Here is a 20,821-nt window from a genome sequence, read left to right as displayed (position 1 = left end):
CGGCACAGCCCCACCGCCGGCGGAGAACCACCAGCAGGCCGCTGCTCCAGGGCCCCTCGGTGGCATCCCGGCCTGGCAGGGGCAGTGCGGGATGGGGAGAGCAGCCCGGCCGCCCCGGCCAGCTCCCTTTTGGGGCACCTTGGCATCAGCAACGAGCCCCCGGCCCCGCCGCCCCCAGTGGGCTGCCGCCTGCCCCCCAACCTCCAGGGCGCTCTACCCGGACCCCCGCCCCATGGAGCCCAGGAGCGACTGGGGCTCTGGTCGGACTCCTGCACAGCAAATCCGCCCTGCAGGCGGGCCGGGCTGGCCGCTGTGTCCCGTTATCCCCCCTCCCCAAGTGCGCGGCCCGGGGTCCCCGCACGACCCCGCTTCGCTCCCCTCTGCCCCCTGCCCGTCCGGGGGGCAGGCCGCAGCCGCGGGACCCCAGTCCCCACCGCCGGGCGGCGCCCCCTGCCAGTCCCGTGCGCCCCCTCCGCTCCACGCTGCGCCCCGCTCTCGGAGCCGCCCCGCCCTGTCCCCCAACCCCCTCTCCAGCCAGGAAATCCGAGCTCGGCTGATTCCTCCACGTCAAACCACATGATCCCATAAAACATTCAGCGCGCTGCAGCCCGCCCGGCAGCCCGCGTTCCCCTCCCGCGCCCCGCTCGGCTCCCAGGGACCCCGCGCCGCAGCTGCCTCTCCCCGCAAGGACCAGTGCGCGCAGCGGCGTCTGCTGCGCCCCAGCCGTGCGCCTTGGGGTGGGGAGCCGGCGCCTGGATGCTGACTCCGGCTCCGGAGCGGCTCATTCCCCCGCTGCGCGCCGGCTCAGGCGGCGGGAGAGCCCCCGCCCTGCGCTCGGCCTGAAGTTCGAAAGCGGACCTGCCCGCGCTGGCGAGGACTGTACCCCGGCGCCCGTTTGCCTGCCGAGCCGAGCCTGCCCCGACCCCTAAGATGAAGAGGGCGATCGCTGAAGGTAGGCGTGTCCCTTCCGCTGGGACCCCCGGCTTCAGCGCCAAGGGGAGGGCAGGGCTCCGGCAACTTCGCAGCCGGCAGCTTCGCAGCAACTTCAGTCCCGTGGAGAGCGCGGAGTGGCCAGGACCCGCCTGCCTCCGATGTCAGGACATGGGATTGAGCCCGGGGACGCGCTGGGAGGCGATCGGGGCTCCCAGCCCCGGCAGTCCGAGCCGGGCTTACAGCCCAAGTTCCCGGGGGGTTCGGGAGCAGGGACCGGTGTGCTGAGGTGTTGGGGGCAGGCTGGCGCTAAGAAGGAGACCCTGTATTCCCCAAGGAGGGAGAAATTGGTGATGTGTGGGGGGCTCCCTGCTCTGCCCTCTCCCCCGGCACCTGGCTCAGCGCTTCTGTGCCATTGCGGAGTCCGAGCGCTGGTGTGAACAGCCTGGATCCAGAATCAACCGCTCCCCTCCCCCGCCGCTAGGTCAGAGACCAGAAGGTCATCGGGCTGTCTGGTGTGCCCAGCACCATCTGGGCTCTGCCTTCTGAGCTGCCTCCAGCGGGGGTTGCGGGGCAGCAGGAGTGGGAAGGAGGCTGCTGGGGGAAGCAGCAGTCTTTGCCTCCCAGGGGGGTCCGGTCTCGCTGATAAAAGTGGGACATCTGCTCTGCGCGCTGACCGCACCGAAGCGGATGGCAGGTGGGACGGGAAGCCAAGACATGGCTGTTAGGAAAACCGGGGAGCGAATCCCCAAGACCCGCCAGTGCCGGCGGAGGGCTCCGTGCTCAGCAGGGGTCAGCAGTGCCCTCTCCCGAGCGCCGGCGCTGAGAGAGAGGCAGCAGGTTCTCTGATCGCCCCCACCAAACCTCGGCGCTTGGGCTGGGAACAAGAGCTCCAGAAAGGAGGGTTACATTGAAACACCAGGGGGAGGAAGGGCCTGGAGGGGGCAGCGGAGAAGCAGTGGGAGAGGAAGGGAAAGGTCAGTCACCAGCATCCCTGGCTCTGCCTACCGGGGAGGAGTGCGAATGGGAGGCGAGGAGTGGAACAAAGGGAAATCTCCAATGCAAGTTCTCCTGACTTGGCAAAGTTTGCGAATTCCTCCTTAAGGGGCTAGGGAGAGTGACAGGCCACTGAAAGCCAGATCAAAGAGACAGCGTGTGGCTGGGGCAGGGGGGCAGAAGGAAAGGAAGCAGTTCCCTGGTAGTGGTAGAGATGCAGGGAACCTGGAGTGAATGTGCAGGGGTGGGAGAAAGCCAGAGATTATTGAGGGTTAGGGGGTGTGCCAGACAAATACATCATTAACTAATTGTTCCTTTGGCCTACTTTGTCTCATTTAAATGTCCATTACTCAACAGCAGTAAACTAGATTAAGGATAAAATGCCTGAGAACAAACCGTGGTGTGTAGGTTAGGAATTGAATTGGTCCTTCTGTGGGGAAGATCTGTGTGTAATAAGCATTCAGCGCTGCTGGCCTTTCAGAAAATCCCCATGAGCTGTTGCCACCCAAAGGAATAAAAGCTCGTTCCACAAGGAATAGCTCTGTTTGGTTTGCTCAGACAGTCCCAGTGGTATAGTGGGCTACCTGGCACCTTGCGTGGCTGAACAGGGAGATGGCTGCCAGGAGCAGGCAGTGCCTGGGTAGTGGCTCATGCCACTAAGGGTAGTCAGTTTGTTCATCTCCAGTCACCTTGGGGTAAAACCTGAAAGACCTACACTTTGGAAAGTGTGCTCCCGTCCTGCAGGGTGCAGAGATGCCCACCGGCTCTGGGACATTGCCGACAACCCACAGGTTGCAATTTTTTTTAAATTAGAAGACATCAACCCATGTTAGAAAGCAAGTATTGCTGAGGGTGCCAGTCAAAGGGATCTGTGTGACACAGCTCTCTCTAATAACCCCTCTGTGTGTGCAGTCTCCACTGTGCTGTGTTGCTTCCTCCTTTCTGGGAGCGACCCCAGCATCACCTAGCATTGTTTCTTGGAGGGCACAGTGTTTGGTTTATTTGCAATGCTCTTGTGAGAGATCCCAGCTCCAATCCAAACAGCAATCAGCTTCTTCGGAGAGTTTGAATGGCATCTAATTTTGAAACAGCCACTGTGCTTCTGCTTGGGAGCAGGTTGCCATGGTGGCTTTTGCTGAGGACCCTTAGGGGGCATTGGTGTTTCAGAAGTCACCTATTCTATAATGTATTACAGTCTTGTGCACAAATGTCCTTAGATCTGAATGGGTGCCTGTATCCTGAGCACTCTGTGGATTTGGCTCTGCGCACACTCCTGGCACTGATCCGGTGGTAACCTGTGGGTTTTCTGCCTGCCATTATATTGCAGGGAGCTGTCAGCGCACCGGGTGTGCTGTGCCCCAGTTACAGAGAGCACCACAGAGAGGTGGGGGCAGCAGAAGAACCCGAGTAGAACGCTTTCTCTCTCGTGGCAGTAGGCAGGGTTGCACAGGGCATGCTCACTGCACTGTGGCCCCCCACGAGTGCCCAACAGTCATCAGCATCACGTGAAAAACCAGGACATTCAATACAGGAAAGGTGCTACAGGATCTCTGTTCATACAGCATGGCAGGTGCACAGGGACTTTTAAAGGAGAGCCCTGGCCTGCTCCCGTGGGGTGCTGAATACCCTCAGATGCTGGTCCTAAATGTGAGTGGGGAAGATGACTGTGAAATGCCATGTGTACTTGAAGGATGTGCTCCCCAGGATCAGGCCCTGAGCGAGTGAACTGTGGGGCTCTGGCTGCCCCCACTGAGCCCAGACTGCCTTTCCCAGAGTTCACACCAGGGTTCCCAGGTACCTTCTAGGCTGGAAATACACTGCAGGGGCAGTTGGGTCAGTGAAGCTTTTCCTCTGCTGCCTTAGCTCACAGCAAGCCTTTGTTAACACCCTTTCCGTTTACAGCTCAGAGGGTCTGTCTGCCTATGAAATCCCCATTCGTCTCCAGGATTCCTCAGTGGGAAAACAGCTGTTTTAAAACCTTTATTCCCCCAAGAAACTAAGCCTGGAGAATACGTATTCATTGATGGAGGAGATGAGCAGCATTTTATTGCTCTGACCAGGAGGTAACATTCGTCAACTCTTTATTTGACCCTTTATTGCTTTCAGGACAGTTTTTGTTACATAATTTATCAGGGAGATGGCATTTCAAAAGCCCCCCTCTTGGAACCTGTATCGTTTGGGCCATACTGGGATGGGATACCTAGACGTACAGAAGTTGTGATCGTAGGGTTCTGTGAGCCCCAGTGCTTTGGTGCTGCTCTCTGCCACGCTGGATTGTATCAGCACAGATGGTGTTGTGCCCCCGCTTGGTTTGGTGATGTTTTCTCACTCGGAGCGCTGGAAAAGGCTGTGCTAGAAAATGATTTAATTAGATCTGGTGAGACAAAGAGCTGCTGTGACCCTCGTGAGCTCTCTAGCTCGTGAGCAGTGTGTTCCAGGGCTGCTTACCAATAAGATGCGACATGCCAGCCCCGTCTTCAAACTCTGCCATGTCCTCCGTTAATTACCTCCATGCCGCTCTCTGCTGCTCTGAGCTGGCATCAACTCGGAGCCTCACGGGACCCTATGCAGGAGAAGATTGTAGGCCCAAGTGTGTGGGAGGCTGGGACGGAGGGACAGGGCAGCTTGCAATGGAACTGAGATCCCTTCCCCTTTTAGAACGTGACACGCGTCCTGCTCAGCAGGACCAGCCAGGATCTGCAGACAAGTTAGAGTGGAAACGGCTGTCTGGCATTCATCCTTTGCATGTGTTTCTCCAGCTGAAATAAGGGCCAGGTTCCTGTGCAATCCTGGTGTAACTGCATTGACTTCATGGATTTACACCAGGGATGACTTTGGCTTCTAGGCAAAAACTGCCCCTCCAGTAGCATCTAGTTACTGTGAACCCCACAAAAGCCATAGGCTGGAGCTACTGGCAGTGAAGGGATGAATGGGAAGTTGGAGCTCTGGGGAGCAGGGCCCAAGGAACGCTCTGGTCGGGTGTGCATTCCTCGCCGTGTTGCTGCTGCTATTTGCTGTACTTGTGTATGTGGTGGCAGCACCCGGTCTGAGTGGCAAAGCGCAGGCAATCGCCCCTGCAAGCTGCCCCTGGCCGCATGTACGTGTGCTCCCGAGGGAGCCTGGGCAGACTCCCGCCGCCTGCATCGGTGTGTGCTGCTTCCCGAAGAGCCACTTCTCGCTTGCAGAAAGTGCTGAGATGGAAGCACGGTGCTTGGAGCCTAGGTGAAGGTGTGGGCTGTTGCTGGCTGGACTGGAGGAGGCTTGGGAGCGTGGATGGAGCCAGCATCCCTAATGAAGAGACTAGAGCTCTGAGCCCGCATGAACACAATGTGCCTGGCTCCTGTGCCAGCTCCTCATTCTGCTGTACAGTGGCTTCTTTTCAAGAGGCTGTGAGCACAGCACAAGCACGCTATCCACACTGCACAGCAGACCAAAGGAGGGGGAAGGAGTCGGCTTAATTAGGTGTGTACTCGCTTCCCCCTGGATTTGAAATGCTTTCTGCTGCTGTTGCTTTCGCTAAGACATATCTCTGAGAGCCAGGAGCCAAACTCCTCCTTTGCTGTTTCTAAAGGAGTTGATTTATCCGGGAGGCACACCCTGCAGCAGGAATAGCCTGTGCCTCTCAGAGACGGTGCTGTAAGAAGCTGTGCGACCATACAGGGGCCTGTGAACGCTGGGAATTGCACGAAGGGCTTGAATGCACTTGAGATGCTGCAGCAGTGCTGGAGCATTTAGTGTAGACACAATCTCCACCGACAGGAGGGGTTCCCCGGTCTCCACCTCCCTGAGAGGCAGTAGCTATGTGGACAGAAGAATTCCCATTCCATCTACCTAGCGCTGCCTGCACCAGGGGTTAGCTCGGGGGTGGATTTTTTTTCCATGACTGCATGAAAGGCTTTGAGTGTGGGTGTTTGGAGCTGCATTCTGGGGCCGCCGCTGTCTGGTGGGGTTTGAGTGTATGGGGTTCTGGGGCTTCTCCAGGACAGACACCAGTGAGTGTGGGGCAAAGTGGCCTGCATTCTGCCCTCTGCAAATCCCAGTCTCCCCACTTCAATATTCACTGTTCCAGCTTTGGGAGGTACCAGCGGCCAAGGAGAGCCATGAAATGTTGGTCTGAAAAAATAAACAGTGTAAAGCAGGAAATGGCGAGTCTCAGAACATGCGTGTAAAAAAGTTGAGACTTAATACAGGCTCCCTCGCCACCCAGCTATGTCTGCAGTTGGGTCTTCTTATGTTTGCCTGAGTCCCCTGCACAAATTATATACCCCGAGCCCCTGGCTGACTGCTGCTCAACTCCAGTTCTGTGCTGGCCAGTGGAATGCCATAGATTTCAGTACGTTTACCCTGGCCTAAAGCTGGAATAGCAGTGGATGAATGGAATCCAGTGTGTACAACGGCCATGTTGTGTGTGCAGTCTGCTGTGATGATGGGCACTCTGCGTCTACCTTAGCCAGACACAGTGTACTTGGGCATTCTGCACATGCTCAGACTGTTCATATCTGCTCCATTGTTAGAAGGGCACCAAGAGCTGGGCCTCCTACATCCTATTCTTAGCTTTGCCATTGACTCGTTGTGACTGTGTCCTTCCCCCGCACCCTCCCGTGCCTTAGTTTTTCCATCTTTAATTTGGGGATAATGGTGCTGACCTGTCTCCCCAAAGGCTCTCTGGTGGGTTTGGAAGTCATAGGGCGAAGGGGGTGGAGATGACAAAGTAGCCTCTACTACTTATTCATATCTTAGTATTGGTTATTCCAAAGGAGAAGCAGGCGTGTCTGTGCCTGGGGGCGGGAGGGTCCCTTCTTTAGCAGTGACATTCTAGTCCCAGGATTGGTGCTGTTTCAGCATCAGCTGTGTTCTGTTGCCTATGGTCTGTCCTTCTCAGAGCCCCAGGGCCTTACATTTCAGCTCTTGGGCTAAGCAAAAGTGTCACCAACTCTTGTGATATGGGATGGATTTCTTAAAGCCTGGGATGGATTTCTTAAAGCCTGAGCTCCTGGAGTCAGGGGATTTAGGTGGAAATCTCAGCTTCTATTAGAAAAAAAATCAGTTTCTAGCCCTTGTGTTTTCTGAGAAAAGTGGGAAACGTGAGCCGAGTGTGAGTGAGAGGCTCAAGAACCAGAAGACAAATAGGGTGCCCTCAGATTTGATTTTTAAGTAGGTCTCATGGTGTTTTGGGGGCCTGGCTTGTGATTTTTGACAGTGTGGGGTTGGCTAAGCCAAAACCAGTGCTGGCCTTGTGCCAGGGAAATTAAATGGGATTTGGGTGGGGCGGGTGCTGAGCCAAAGCCCACTGGAACCAAAGGGGGGGGTCTCCATCAGCTTCAGCAAGCGCTGTCTCAGGCCCCAAGGAGGACCTGGTAGGTGGCTTATTGCGGGGGTCACAGTGGAGGTACCTGCATGCGCCTGCTATAGGCCCCACTGGCCCTTGGGAGTTATGGCCCTGTTCACTCCAGCGAGGCTCGGATGGGATCTGGGGCCGTGCCAGAGATGGGGGCAGCGGCTCAGTAGCCTCCCTGCTTGGGGTGTCACGGAGACTCTCCATCTCTTGTGGTCCTGCTGCGCATGAGGCACATTTGTTGCCAGGTAGGTCACTGCCCCAGCCAGCATGTTCCTCCATTTCACTGTTAATTGAAGCAGAATTGCTTGGCAAACAGCCCAGAGTGGAAAAACCTGAGAAATGCCACAAACTTTGCTAATATTCCAACTGATCAGATACACTCACAAAACTCTGCTCCATTTTCTTTAATTCACATATTTCAGTGCAAGTTCACGACATTTCCTGGAATTTTCATCCCCCAGCTGCTCCTCCATCTAGTCCCCCCACCATCCCTCCGTCCCCGCCTGATGAAAGCTCAATAGTTTTTCCTTTCCTGAGACTAGCCTAGATGGATGTTTTAACCTCATTGCATTTTAACAATCACACTTTCCCTTTTACTCACATGCTGCTTCTCAAACTGGAAGCAAATGACTGTTTACACTTAATATTTAAAACTCATGTTTCCCTTGCTTCGCTGCATGGAAATTGCATTGAGAACACAGCAAGAATGTGGCCTTGAAGTAACTGATCAGTTATTATTGCTGTTTATTACTTATATTGTGCCCTAGGTGTGTGTAGTGCTCTTACAGAAAGAAATCGGCCCTTTAAATTTGCACTTGAAAATCACTTTCCTGGCTCGTGGAATTGTCTCTTGTATTCTGCTCTGTGGGGGAAATTGGTTAGCTCCTTTTTTGGTAAGAACAAAGGTTTTTTTGAGAACCATCTGGCTGCTGCTTTCTTCTCCTGAAGCTGTGCAGTTTGCTGGGAGTTCATTTGCGTCTTTAGCTACTAAAGAGAAAGTAAAAGTGACTGATTAGTCTGAGACTGGGAGCATTCACATCAAAGTGGCAGATTTTGTGAGCCCTGTTTGGGAAAGTGTTTAAAACTGGTGTGTTTTCATTAGATTTTGAAGACTGGGTAGATTTGGGCTCTCAGCACTGCTGCACAGCCCTGGACTCCGCAGCCTGGGTGTTATTGTCGGAGTGAATTGTGTAGCTGTTCACGGTGGTGTGTGCTTACTTGATTATTTTAAATATTGATTTTAATTGTGTGTCTTTCTCAGGGCTGGGAGAAATGATGAGACCTGCATACAACGCACCCTGTGCATAATTCAGCAATGTGTGTGTGGATCAGGTGTGAGCTCAGCCTGATTTCAATGTGGCAGGGGATCTCTGGAGACCCTGAATTCAGCTCCCCACCCTTCTGTGCATCTAGGGGCCACTGCCGGGCTGCGGAGCAAGGTGTGAATTCAGCAGTCCAGTTTATGTGCCTCCGCAGACAAAAGGCAGCGCTGGAGACTGTAATAGGAAATATTGAGTTTAACGGGCTCTTTCTCTCTGCACATGTAAGTGATAGTCGAAAAGCTGCGGGGAACTTTATGCCTGGGATGTTTCCGTAGGCACCCAGCAGCTGAGAGGTTGCCTAGGGGTCTAGGAAGTTATAGTTTGGCTGTGGAGCACAAGTTGCGTCTCTCTGTAAGCGTCTCCTTCCCCATGCAAGCGCAGTTTGGTGACTAGTGTTTTCCATGCCAATACACATGCTGTTAGCTTTGGCTTTACACTAGAGGGCTGTCTGTGCCTTTCCCTTTGGAGGGAACACGTTAGTCTGTGCACTCCGGATGGGTATGTCTGCAGTCTCCAAACAATTCAATAGCAGCCATTTGGTCAGGTGGGGAATGCTCAGAAAGCTTTTATTTCCCACTCGTGGAGTCTACTTGTGCTGCATACAAACAGCGCATCGCATTGGAGCTGTTTGTATGAAACCCCAGGGAGACCTTCATTTCTGTCCATTGGATCCCATTCTCTCCTGACCCACTGAGAAGGGATGGCTGCAGCCCGCACCCCATTCAGAGGAGCCAGGGGGCCTCTGGGTCAGTTTGGCCTCCCTCTCTTGTGTTCCCTGGAGCTTGGTGCCAATTCTGGGAACTGGGGAGCTGCAGGGCCCTCTTCTGAGCTGGGCTGCTGCTTGCCTGTCGCTGGGCTGCATGTCCCTACCTGCTGTGGAGTGGGGATCGGAGCACGGGAAGGTGGAGGGGCCTGTGTTCTGCTAATGGGCAGAGCCCTGGGGCACCAAGCCATTGAGAGTAGGGTGAGATGGAAGCTGCGGCTGGATAGCGGAGAGGAGAGGCTCCCTGCAGGGAGAACAGGCCTATCAAAAATCAGGGTGGGTGGTAGTGTCCTGTGTGGACTTGGGGCCTTCGCAAGCACAGGGGCTTACTCCTGAGACTGTGGGCACCGGGGAAGAATGGCCCTTGCTGGGGATGGGGTCTTTGTTTGAATAAGAGAGTGATGGGGCCTCAGAGAAGATAACAAACCTGCTATTGCTGCTCGCTAAGGGAGTTCTCCTGTAGCTGGCAGGGCAAAGGCTGGTGGCTTTGGAGCAGAAGGACACATGCTAGAGTCCGTGCGTGATTTATACTCATCATGTCTCTTGTCTGTCACACATAGTCCTACTACACAGGGATTATTCCCAGAGACAGTCCCCAGCCCGCCCCCCTACAGCTGGCACGTCAGCTCTGCCTGCCCAGCCCCAGGCTGGAATTCGTTTGCAAAATGCATTTGACAAATCCCAAATCGTGACTGGCTTGTCTGCGGGGCGTGTGCGCCCAGCAGCAAACCTGGCTGGGTATCGCTCTCTGAGTCCAGTCAGGGTGGTATCCTCTGCAGAGCATTACGCGGCACTAGATCCCCTATGCTCAGCAAGAAAGAAATGAGCATGTAGGACCTACACAAATAAGAAAGCGGCCTTTACCTGCACAGCCAGTACAAAGATGTGGCCACATCCCATGCAGCTGCTTAGCGGCTTTCCTCACTACTGTGCTCTGCAGGGAGGGATGGGCAGGAAAATGGGCTTTGGTGGCTCCGGGGCCCCTCCCCGGGGATGCTGTGGGTCAGCACCATGTTGCCTCAAATGTGCTGCCGGCCCAAGGTGCCTCTGCCTGGGATGTCTGGGGCTTTAATCATAGAATCATAGAATATCAGGGTTGGAAGGGACCTCAGGAGGTCATCTAGTCCCACCCCCTGCTCAAAGCAGGACCAACCCCCAACTAAATCACCCCAGCCAGGGCTTTGTCAAGCCTGACCTTAAAAATATCTAAGGAAGGAGATATTCCAGTGTTTCACCACCCTCCTAGTGAAAAAGTTTTTCCTAATATCCAATACCTTGGACCACTGAAAATCCTGGGCAAGCCATAAAAGAACCAAAGAATTTCTCCTAGACTCCAGACCAGGTTTAGAGTCTCTAGGCTGCAGAGGGCCACAAACCCGAATGAGGAGGGTAACGATTTATCGAGGCAGAGGGCCTTCCGAAGTACCAGAGGCGTTTCCTCAATCTATTAACCGATTAACTGTCACTGTCTGGGAGAGGGCAGGTTTCCTGCAGCCCCGGGCTTTGAGATGCCCAGGAAATGTGGAAGCATTATTGGAGGGCGCGCCCTTCCCTCCACCCAGGTGTGTAGCCCCGCAACACATGGCTCCAGCCACTTCTGGCACACTTGGAAGTGCACCTGTCAGTTCCTTGTCAGAGCCTGATTTAGCGAGAGCGATAACGTCTCCCCCTCCCCCTCTCTCAATTTGCAGCGAACATCTCCTGATGGGAGGGAGGAATTAATAACAGTAATTGCAGCACCTCGCAGTGCGGCGCACTCGTGCTAACCACACAAGCAATGATGGATTGTGGGAAACCGCTTGCAGGAACTGCTCTGGCACAAGGAAGTTGATGCGGAGATGGCCTATTAGCAGCCTCTCTCCATCCATCACTGCGGGTGGGCGCTTCGGGGAACACGGCACCTCTTTCTGCGGGGAGTCTTGGAAAGCCGCTTCGGCCGGCGGGTGTCCCTGGTAGCCTGCCAGGGCAGGGGGCAGCAGAAAGGTGCACAGGGCAAGGAAGGGGAGCTGAGTGGGACCTATCCATGCTGTGAACCACCGAGCCGGGTGTTCTGCAGGGGCTTGGCTGTCTCCCAGCAGTGATTGGCACTGCCCTCCCGCTTCCCAGGGTGGGCTCTGCCCAGGCACTGGGCTTCTGAGGATTTGCTTCCAAAGAGCCCTGGAGAGTGTGTGTGTGTGTGTGTGGGGAGGGGCGGTGTTAGGTTCCCCTTCCCGCCCGCAGGCCAGAGGGAAGCTGGAGCTCTTGAGGGGCATTTCTGGGACTTGGGGAGTCTGTGGCCCTGCTATAGAGTGGTGCTGCTCAGGCATTGCCTTGATCATTCAGCAACCCACCTGCAGGTGCCCAGGTGTTGCTCAGTTGCTGGGTCCGGGGTATTGACCTAGCTTTCTTCCCCATGCTCCGCCCAGCTGGGGAGCCCTGGCTCTGCGCCCCCTCCACCCCACCTGCCAAGTGGTGGGAGCTGTGAATTGGAAGGTCTGTGGAGGATGCCATTTGCTGCAGGTTGATAATTTGTCACTCCCTGATTTCACATCTCGAGCACGATCTACGCTAAACCCTGTCACGATGGGTGATCTGGGAGCAGCCTGGACTTGCCTCTGTACTGATTCCCCACCCCGTCCCTCTGCCTCCCCATCTCTGCTGGGCCCCTTGCTCCCATCTGGCCCTGTCACCAAATCCAGTGGCACTGAGGCCAATTCTGGCATAGGGCGGTGTTGTACTTAAAGCCCCAGCTCCTGGAGTCCTGAGGTTCTGGGAAGATCTCCACTTGCATTTCAAAATGCAAAGTACATTTCTGCCCTCCCAGCTGTGGAGAAGAGCTGGAAAATGTGGCCCCTGAAGGCTCAAAACCCAGAACGCAAATAAACAATATTGTCTTCTCTGTGTAAAGGTGTTTTAAAAAAATCTCACACTCATGATTTTTGACGCATTGGGGTTGATGCTGCTGCCATGTCCTTGACTGACTGAAACGCAAGGCCTGGAAATTAGGCAGAAATTATCTGAGCAGCGTCCCCAGCCCCACTTTGGTCCCCATCGTCCAGGGAATGCTGGCCCTGACAGAGCTCCTGTCCTGTATGGAGTGGAGCTGCCCAAAATCTGGCTGCATGGGCTCTGGGGTGGGTCACAGCTGACTGCCTGTGTGTGGTGGGAATGTGGCTGTCTGGGCTCTGGTGTCCCTGCTGGAGGAGTGGGGTTGTCTCTGAATGCGGCTTGTGCCTTTTGGATTTAACCCAGGGATCAGCATGGCCGGAGAGAGATATCTGCACCAGCTGCTGAATAAATGACGCCAATCCTGCCCCTTGGTAGCCACCCAGGAGTGACTGGCTTTGCATGGACAGGTTCTTCCAGGGTGAAATGCTTTTCTTCGGCTAGGATTTATTTTTGGCTTTCCCAGTGCTTGGCTAGTCTTATAGTTAATGCGGGGATTCTAGCCCGTCAGCTGGGAGCTCCTGCCATGCTGCTGGGAGGTGGCCATCTCCCAGAGCATTTGCTAGGTCGTGGCCCATGGATTTGTTTGCCATAATCGTCTGGGTGTGTGTAACCCATGTGTGCCTGGAGAGAGGCAGTGCCCTGCTGGTAGAAAGAGATGTCTGTGTCTGCTTTGTGAGGGGGAGGAGGAGAGGGCTCTTTGCACCACACACACCACAAAGATGGGGAATTTGCTCTCTCTTTGGAGACGGATCCAGCCAGATCTGCAGGAGAGCAAGCTCTGTAGCGATTCAGGAGCAAATGCTGGGATAAGGACCAGCTAGGTGTCGTGCTGTGTGCGCGCAGCTTGGCCCGGTGCTCACTGCATGAGTGTGAGGCATGGAATGCAGCCAGAGTAGAGGCTCTCTCCTCTCCTAGGCCAATGCCATGTCCCTGGGAGGTGGTGTGTTTCCGATGTAAATGCCCTGGGATGGTGTCTGGGCAGCTCCCCCGCTGCATTCTCGTTGCTCGCACCACTGGGCATCTCTGTGGGGAACGTTGTTGTTATTCTGATGAATTTGGATCTCAGGGCTGGTCATAGGTGCAGCCTTGAGGCCACAGATCCAGAAATCTCTGGGAACATTCGGGATGGAGCTGTGCAAATTTCCCCACAGTGCAGCCCCAGTGCGCCTCTCCCCTGAGCATGAGGGAGCACATACCCTGTGGCAAGCAGCCCCAAGGGCCGTGTGGCCATGCACTGGCCTCCACTCCATGCCTGTGGGTGAGAGATGGAGTTTTGAAGCACATGCTGCTGTTTCAACACTAGCAGGTGGTGTGGTCTAGTGGGTAGAGCATGGGGGCTAGATGGCCTGGGTTCCAGGCCCAGCTCTGTCACTGACTTGCTGTCAGGCAGGTCATTTAGAGTCTGACAGGCAGAGGTTCTGAGAGCCTGCAGCTACCACTGAGTGGTGAGTGCTGAGCATCCCTGAAAAGGCAGGCCTGCAACCTCTGTTTCCCTGCTCTCTGTCTGTCAATGAGCTCATGTTACTCACCTGTCCATCTTCTGATTTAATGTGCATCAGGCCTCACCAGAGAGAGTGTGGGGGGCTGCTTACCCTAAACCTGCTATCTCCAGGTAGTAAAGATGAGACCTTACCAGAGACTGAGCATCGCAAAAACAGGAGCTGGAACAAATGGATTAATCAAAGACCCACAGGTCACCAGGCCCAGCTGGTCCAACTGAGCAGGCTGATGGGCCTTGAGAATGAGCAGCTAGAAAAAATATGCCATCTCTCCTTAAAATCAGCAGCTGTGCCAGAGGGCTGGAAGGCAGCGTGTGTTTGCCTGTCCTTTAAATGACAGGAACTAAGAGCAGCCCTGGGAATTAGGGCAGTGAGCTGGCTCTCTGCACTAGAGACATTGGGAAGCAATAATTAAAGACGGGTATAAAAACACTGGAATGATCCTGGTGTGATGGGAGTTAATGGTTTCTGTAAAGGAAAACCAGGCATCTCCAGTCTGCAGAATTCTTTGAGCATGTCATCAAAAGCAGGGCCAGAGGAGGAGTGGGTGATGTTTGGACTTTCTGAAGGCTTTTGCCAAGGTCCCCAACAAGGGGCTGTTAAGGTCATAGTTTCTGATCCATGACAAAATGTTACCTCTCACTCTATCTGAGAGACAGAAAGCAGAGAGTAGGAATACAGAATTGTATATTCAATATGGCAGAACGTTAACATCGGGAGACCTCAAGGATCTGTCCTGGGATTGGGGTTGATAATGGATTGATCGCTGATCTAGAAAGGGGTGTGAACTCTGAGGTGGCAAAACCCTGGTACACAGAACTCTGAGGTGGCAAAAAGCCTTTAGGTTAATCGAGAAGAGAGGACTGTCAGAGGGAACTAAGCAAGGTTGGTGAATGGGCAACATAATGGCAGAGGAATTTCAGAGCTGATTGATGCAAAGCAGTGCGCACTGGATGGATTATTTTCATCTCCTTGTTCATATTGCTGGGTTTTAGATGGACTGTAACTCTGTGCCCTCCAAAGAAACCTCTGCTCATTGTGCACCAGCAGGCAGCATGTTAGTGGATCCAGAAAAGAACCCCGAGAAACCAGAATGCCTTCTTGTTCATTAATGGTACGCCATCCTTTGGGGGTATTTTGTGTACTTTTGGTCACCTGATCTCAAAATAGACACATCGCCCATCTTTGCTAAAATTATTCGAGTGAGGAAGAGAGTTCTCTGTGGAGAGACATCAGAAAACCTGGGACTGTTTGCTGCAGTAAGGCGATGAACAAGAGGGGACAGGAGGGCAGAGGATGCAATAATGAATGACACAGAGAGGGTAGATCAGCCACTTCCCCCAGTCAACACGGGGCATTCAGTGAAATCAAAAGGCAACACATTTAAAGCTGATAAAAAGTGATTACTTTAGGCGACACACAGCTAGCTTATGGAACTCATTGCCACAAGGTATCACTGAGGTCAAGAGCTCAGGGAGAATTGGAGGACTGAACACTTATATGACATGAGAACATCAACAGGTACCTTAGGTAGGAATAAAAATACCAAGGCTATAAACCCTGTGGCTTCAGGCATAGACCAGCCTATGGGCGAAGGGGTTAGGAGGGAATATCCTGCAAGGGCAGGTTGTTCCACAACGGGCCCCAGTGGCGTTTCTTGCCCCTTCCCCTGATGCATCCAGTCCTGGCCACTGTGAGAGATGGATACTGGACTAGAAGGTTCCCAGTCTGGTCTGGCCTGGCACAGCCTGTGTTGGTCTCTGGCAGGCAGGGATGCTGGGGGGATGAATGGTTAGTATTTGCCCTGTTGTGCTCAGTAACCTTCGCTACCTTGGGGGCAATAGTTTATTCCCCTCCAAACTAGGGGCCACTGTGGAGATTCTGACAGGTGTCGCTGGACAGCGTGTGCTGCACGGGTGCTGCTCTCTCGAGCCATGGTGTAGCTTGTCAGGACGCTACATGGAAACGTGCATGTTTAGCATTGGGATTCGTTAGCGGCTTTGTTTGTGAGAAATGGGACTCGTGGGTGGGCACTAGAGGCCGTTAGCCAGGGTGCACAGTGGCTTTGGAGGAGGCGTCAGCCTAGCACACAGCCAAGTAGTGCCAGGTGGCGGTATGAATCCATGGTGCCTCTATGCAGTGTGGGGCAGCATGGTCCCTGGCAAATGGGCACTGCCCACCAGTCTGGGAGCCAAGTGCTGGCCCGGCCCCGTGCTGCCTAGGCTCGCTGGCAGCAGTGGCCGGCGACAGACGTGAGGTGACGTGTGGAGTATGTTTCTCCAACTGGGGTTGGCTCCGGAGTGATGCTGCCATTAGATAACTGGGGGGAGGGGAGCCATTGTCCGTAGTGGCACATTTCACAGCAGCGAGAGCTGCTCACAGTGCCTGGACTGGATGCAAGAAGCCTCTTTCTTTCCCTTTACAACAGCACCCTTCTTACAGGGCTTGATCCACCATCAGCTGGAGTCAGCGGGAGCCTTTCCTCTGGCTTTAATGGGCTTCGGGCCTGGCCTTTAAAGAGTTAACAGCAATAGTAGATTCATAGGTATTAAGGCCAGAAGGGACCACCATGACCCTCTCGACTGATCCCCTAGCTAGCCCAGCCCAGAAAGTAGCATGGGGGATTGGGTTCCGCCAGCTGCTCTCGTGTGTGCCACTCAGTGCTTAAGAGAGACCGTCCCATAACAAACCAGCATGTTCAGGACAGTGCTAATGACAGACCCTCCCATAACAAGCCAGAGTGCAGCTTGCCTTTATGAACATCCCTAAAAATAGCACAGCTGGATGCCCATGTGATGCGCTTTAGTAGGAAAATAGATTCATTTCCCAGCTCCGTGGGGAGCGTTGTATACAGCAGAGAGTAAATAGTGGTTTTTTTCAAGTGATAACTACTTTGGAGGTGCCCTTTCCAGTCATTTTCTTACACCCCCATCTCCAGTAGGGCTGCGGAGGGCAGCACCCGGCCCTGATGATCTCTGGAGATGATCTCACCACATTGTATTTGCTTGGCTGCTAATTAAGAGACTGTTCAATCCCTGCTCTGTCCCCTGCAACTTCCTGTAAATGCAGATAAGAGCCATTACTAATCCATCACAAGGTGCATTAAAATCCCCTTAATTAATAAGTAGGAGACACTGAAATCTACAAGAGAGTGAGCAGCCGAGGGGAACGTGACATGGCTGGGCACTGAGATGCTAAGCAACTGGCTGTGCTCCCTGCTGGGCCCAGGCACACCACAGGGGCGGCACCGCCGCGAAGGGAACCTCGGCTTGACTCTGCTTGGGGAAGCAGCTTGTCAAGGTTCCTTCCCCACTCTGAACTTTAGGGTACAGATGTGGGGACCTGCATGAAACCCCCTAAGCTTATTTTTACCAGCTTAGGTTAAAACTTCCCCAAAGTACAAACTATTTTACCTTTTGCCCTTGGACTTTACTGCTGCCACCACCAAGCGTCTAACAAATATATAACAGGGAAAGAACCAGCTTGGAAACGTCTTTCCCCCCCAAATCCTCCCCAAACCCTTCACCCCCTTTCCTGGGGAAGGCTTGATAAAAATCCTCACCAATTTGCATAGGTGAACACAGACCCAAACTCTTGGATCTTAAGAACAATGAAAAAGCAATCGGGTTCTTAGAAGAAGAATTTTAATTGAAGAAAAAGTAGAGGAATCGCCTCTGTAAAATCAGGATGGTAAATACCTTACAGGGTAATCCGATTCAAAACATAGAGAGTCCCTCTAAGCAAAACCTTAAGTTACAAAAAGACACAAAAACAGGAATATACATTCCATTCAGCACAGCTTATTTTATCAGCCATTTAAAGAAAACAAAATCTAACAAATATCTAGCTAGATTACTTACTAAGTTCTAAGACTCCATTCCTGTTCTGTTCCTGGCAAAAGCATCACACAGACAGAGAGAACCTTTGTTTCTCCCCCACTCCAGCTTTGAAAGTATCTTGTCTCCTCATTGGTCATTTTGGTCAGGTGCCAGCGAGGTTATCCTAGCTTCTTAACCCTTTACAGGTGAAAGGGTTTTTCCTCTGGCCAGGAGGGATTTTAAAGGTGTTTACCCTTCCCTTTATATTTATGACACAGCTGCTCACGCAGCATGATATAAATGGCGAGTGTCAATGCCAGAGCCCTCTGATGTGCCCAGGGACCCTCTCCCCCTGGCTACCAGTCTGAGCCTAGCTGAGATGGCTGGAAGGATATGGGGGTTTTGAGCAGCTGCAAACCTGGCTAATGCATGGGGGTGGGAGGGGAGAGGTGGGATCTTCCAGGGAGGGGGCTTAGGGTATGCTCCTGGGGAAGGGAGTGGGAGGGGCTGCTGGGTTCCTGGGACAGGGCGTGAGAAGCACTTCCTTTTGATTCCTCAGCATTCACCCCAAATTGCCGGGAAATCACTGACCAAGGCTTGAGCTGCCTCTGGCTGCAAGGTCCCTGGATTGCAGCAGGTGTGTCCCTTCCCTGCATGCTGTACTGGCGATTCCCTGCCATCTTGGTGCTTCCACCAGTGTGAACCATTGTGACTGTGTCTAACCTGCACCCCCTGTGGAGGCAAATGTTGCTTCTATGCCGCCGCCGCCCCCCCCGCCCGGTGCTCTCTGCAGGGCAGGCTGGGCTAGACGTGCCCATTTCCAAGGCACCCATGCAATAGCAGGCGCTGGGGAGCTCTGCCAATGAAATAAAGTGACCCCATTTTACTGAGGCTGCCTCTCTTCATCTCTTGGTGACCTTGGGTCTCATGTCTCCTCAAGCCCCGTCTCCCAGGCACCACGGGGAGCTGCAGGACGGGCCAGCATGTGCCTTTGTGATGCCTCGAAGTCCCCTGCCCTCGGGGGCGGGTCTGGAAGTGGCTGACATGGTTTATAATTCTGCTTTTCTTGCAATGTGACACTGTGGCCCATTGTAAAACATGTCTTGTCCAGGCTGCCTCTCCTTCCCCTGCTTCCCTCCCAAATTTATGTCAGCTAATGGCCGAGAAGGGGATGTGCATGGCAAGCGGCCGGGTGCTCGACTCACAAATTGGCCCGGCTAAAGGAAAGCTCCACACAAACAGGCAAAATCTGCATACTCCTCAGATGTTATCTTAAAGACCTGTCAGGCCCAGACAGATGGTTTCTATAATAGACTCCATTCTTCACCTGCCTAGTGGCAGAAATACTGATCTGCCTGACGTGGACTGTGCCAGCCAACAGTGCACAGTTGTCTGTAATAAATCCAAGTCCCTTGGTGTCCTTATCTTGGCTGTCACATCCTCCTCCCCTTCCTCCACCTCCCAGGTGCTGATCCCATTCCAAATCCCATTGTCAAGCTGTCCTGCAGTGGCTCAAGAGCACGGGTACCAACCTCAGGACAGAGTGTTAGGAACCAGTGCGCAGAACCCACATTGATTGTGAGTTCTGTACTTTGATTTCACCAACAAGTTATCAAGTGTGAACTCCTTGGGCCCCATAACAACCTAACCATGGAGTCACAGGCGGTCCTCCTTGGGCACTCCAGTCTCTTGTGCTATCTAGGGGAGCCTACCTTTGTGATAGCAGGTCCCTTCCACCAAGAATCACAACAATATTCAGGTTACTCCCAGTCCCAAAGACCAGTCACTTACCCAGGTCAATTGCACCTCAGCTCTCGCACCAAAGACAATGCTTGTAGCCAATCCTGTAATAAAGTAGCTAAAGCTTTATTAATAGGAAAAGGAAACAAGAGAGTTATTTACAAGGTTAAAGCAGATAAACCTACACACACACGAGTTACAATCTTAAGTTTAAAAGCCTCTGTAATAAGTAAGCTCTGTATGTCCTTTAGGGCTAACCCAGGCCAAGCAGTGCGGATCTTTTGCTTATGCTTAGCAATCCTTGCCCCTTAGAGTCCAAACAGCATAAAAGAGACAGTTCCTCCTTGATAGGGCTTTTTATTCATTTCCCCCTTGTACTTGGAGTTGCAAATTCAGCTGTTGGGTGGAATTCCATTGCATGTCTCCTTTTTGTCGGGGGCCGGGAAGCAATCAACAGTCTTTTGTCCATTGATGTTCCACAATGGTTTGTCTGGTGTTTATGGGCCTTCTTTTGTTGGGCAGGAGATAACACCTCCAGCTGGAAACTAGTATTTCACCCTTGCTAATGCTTTTTCCCTGTCTGGTGATTTACAGTTAGAACAAACTTAAATATCACTATATAACATGGGATACAGAGACTAATGCATGCAGCAGTTTACAAGGCTTTCATAAAGTTTAAACATGAAACACGTGTTTATAACTCGAACCCTTATGTTAACAGCACTAACACCCAGGTGAGCCAGACTGGCTCCAGCTATCTATTTGTCCTTGTTCATTGGAGACCTAGGGGCCTTGGCATGAGCTGTCACCTGGTCCACCAGCATCACAGGCGCCACCCAGCCCCATCAGACAGAAGCCACGGGCTGAGTCCCGACAGCCTGGTGCTGTTACTCAGGACTCCATCTCTGTGGGAGTCAGTGGAGTTTTGCCTCAATCAGGACTTCACAGTTCGGCCTGATAATCTTTTGATCCTTCTCTCGCACCTTCCCCCCCCCCTCCCCCAAGCCTGTGATTGAAAGTCACGAATGAGCTGACAGCACCCGCCCCAGTACAGTAGATCATTCTGCAGACAGATGGTTGGGCAGTTTGCTGAAGGCCAACATTTTCCAGTTGGGCCCCACTTTCAGGTGACTCCATTTCTGGATGCCTGAGGGTCGCTAGCTGAGTCCCTAAAACTGGAGTCACCCAGATTTAGGATGGAATTGAAAATGTCAGCCTAAGCGACTTGCACAAGGTCCCAGAGAGAATCAGTGGCAGTGCTAGGAGATGAACCCAGGAGTCCTGGCCCTGGCTGTTTTGGGTGTGCTGCAGCCTGATTCTTTCTAAACTGAAACACAAGATGAAATGGATGGGACGCTTTGGGAGGGGCTGGCTGGTTTCTACTTGTACCCTCCAGAAAGGAGACGAGCGACACCAGAGCAGTCTGTTTTGGGATCGGCATGGGCTGTTTTGCATCACAGCCATTGGCAGGGTCTGGATTGTTAAGC

At 53.3% G+C, this 20,821-nt stretch overlaps 1 protein-coding gene across 1 annotated transcript in view; it reads left to right on the top strand.

The window, feature by feature from the left end:
• Positions 1–590: 590 nt before the first annotated feature.
• Positions 591–20,821, top strand: part of RTN4R (reticulon 4 receptor) — a 144,259-nt gene continuing 124,028 nt past the window's right edge. The window contains exon 1 of the mRNA XM_073312445.1: positions 591–952. Within this exon, the coding sequence (XP_073168546.1) occupies positions 931–952 (22 nt within the window). The 5' untranslated portion in view covers positions 591–930. The remainder of the gene's footprint in view (positions 953–20,821) is intronic.

This window comes from Lepidochelys kempii, chromosome 15 (assembly GCF_965140265.1).
Source record: "Lepidochelys kempii isolate rLepKem1 chromosome 15, rLepKem1.hap2, whole genome shotgun sequence".
NCBI classification, from domain to species: domain Eukaryota; kingdom Metazoa; phylum Chordata; order Testudines; family Cheloniidae; genus Lepidochelys; species Lepidochelys kempii.
Note: the sequence above shows the minus strand (reverse complement) of the source record. Positions and strands in the feature narration are given on the sequence as shown.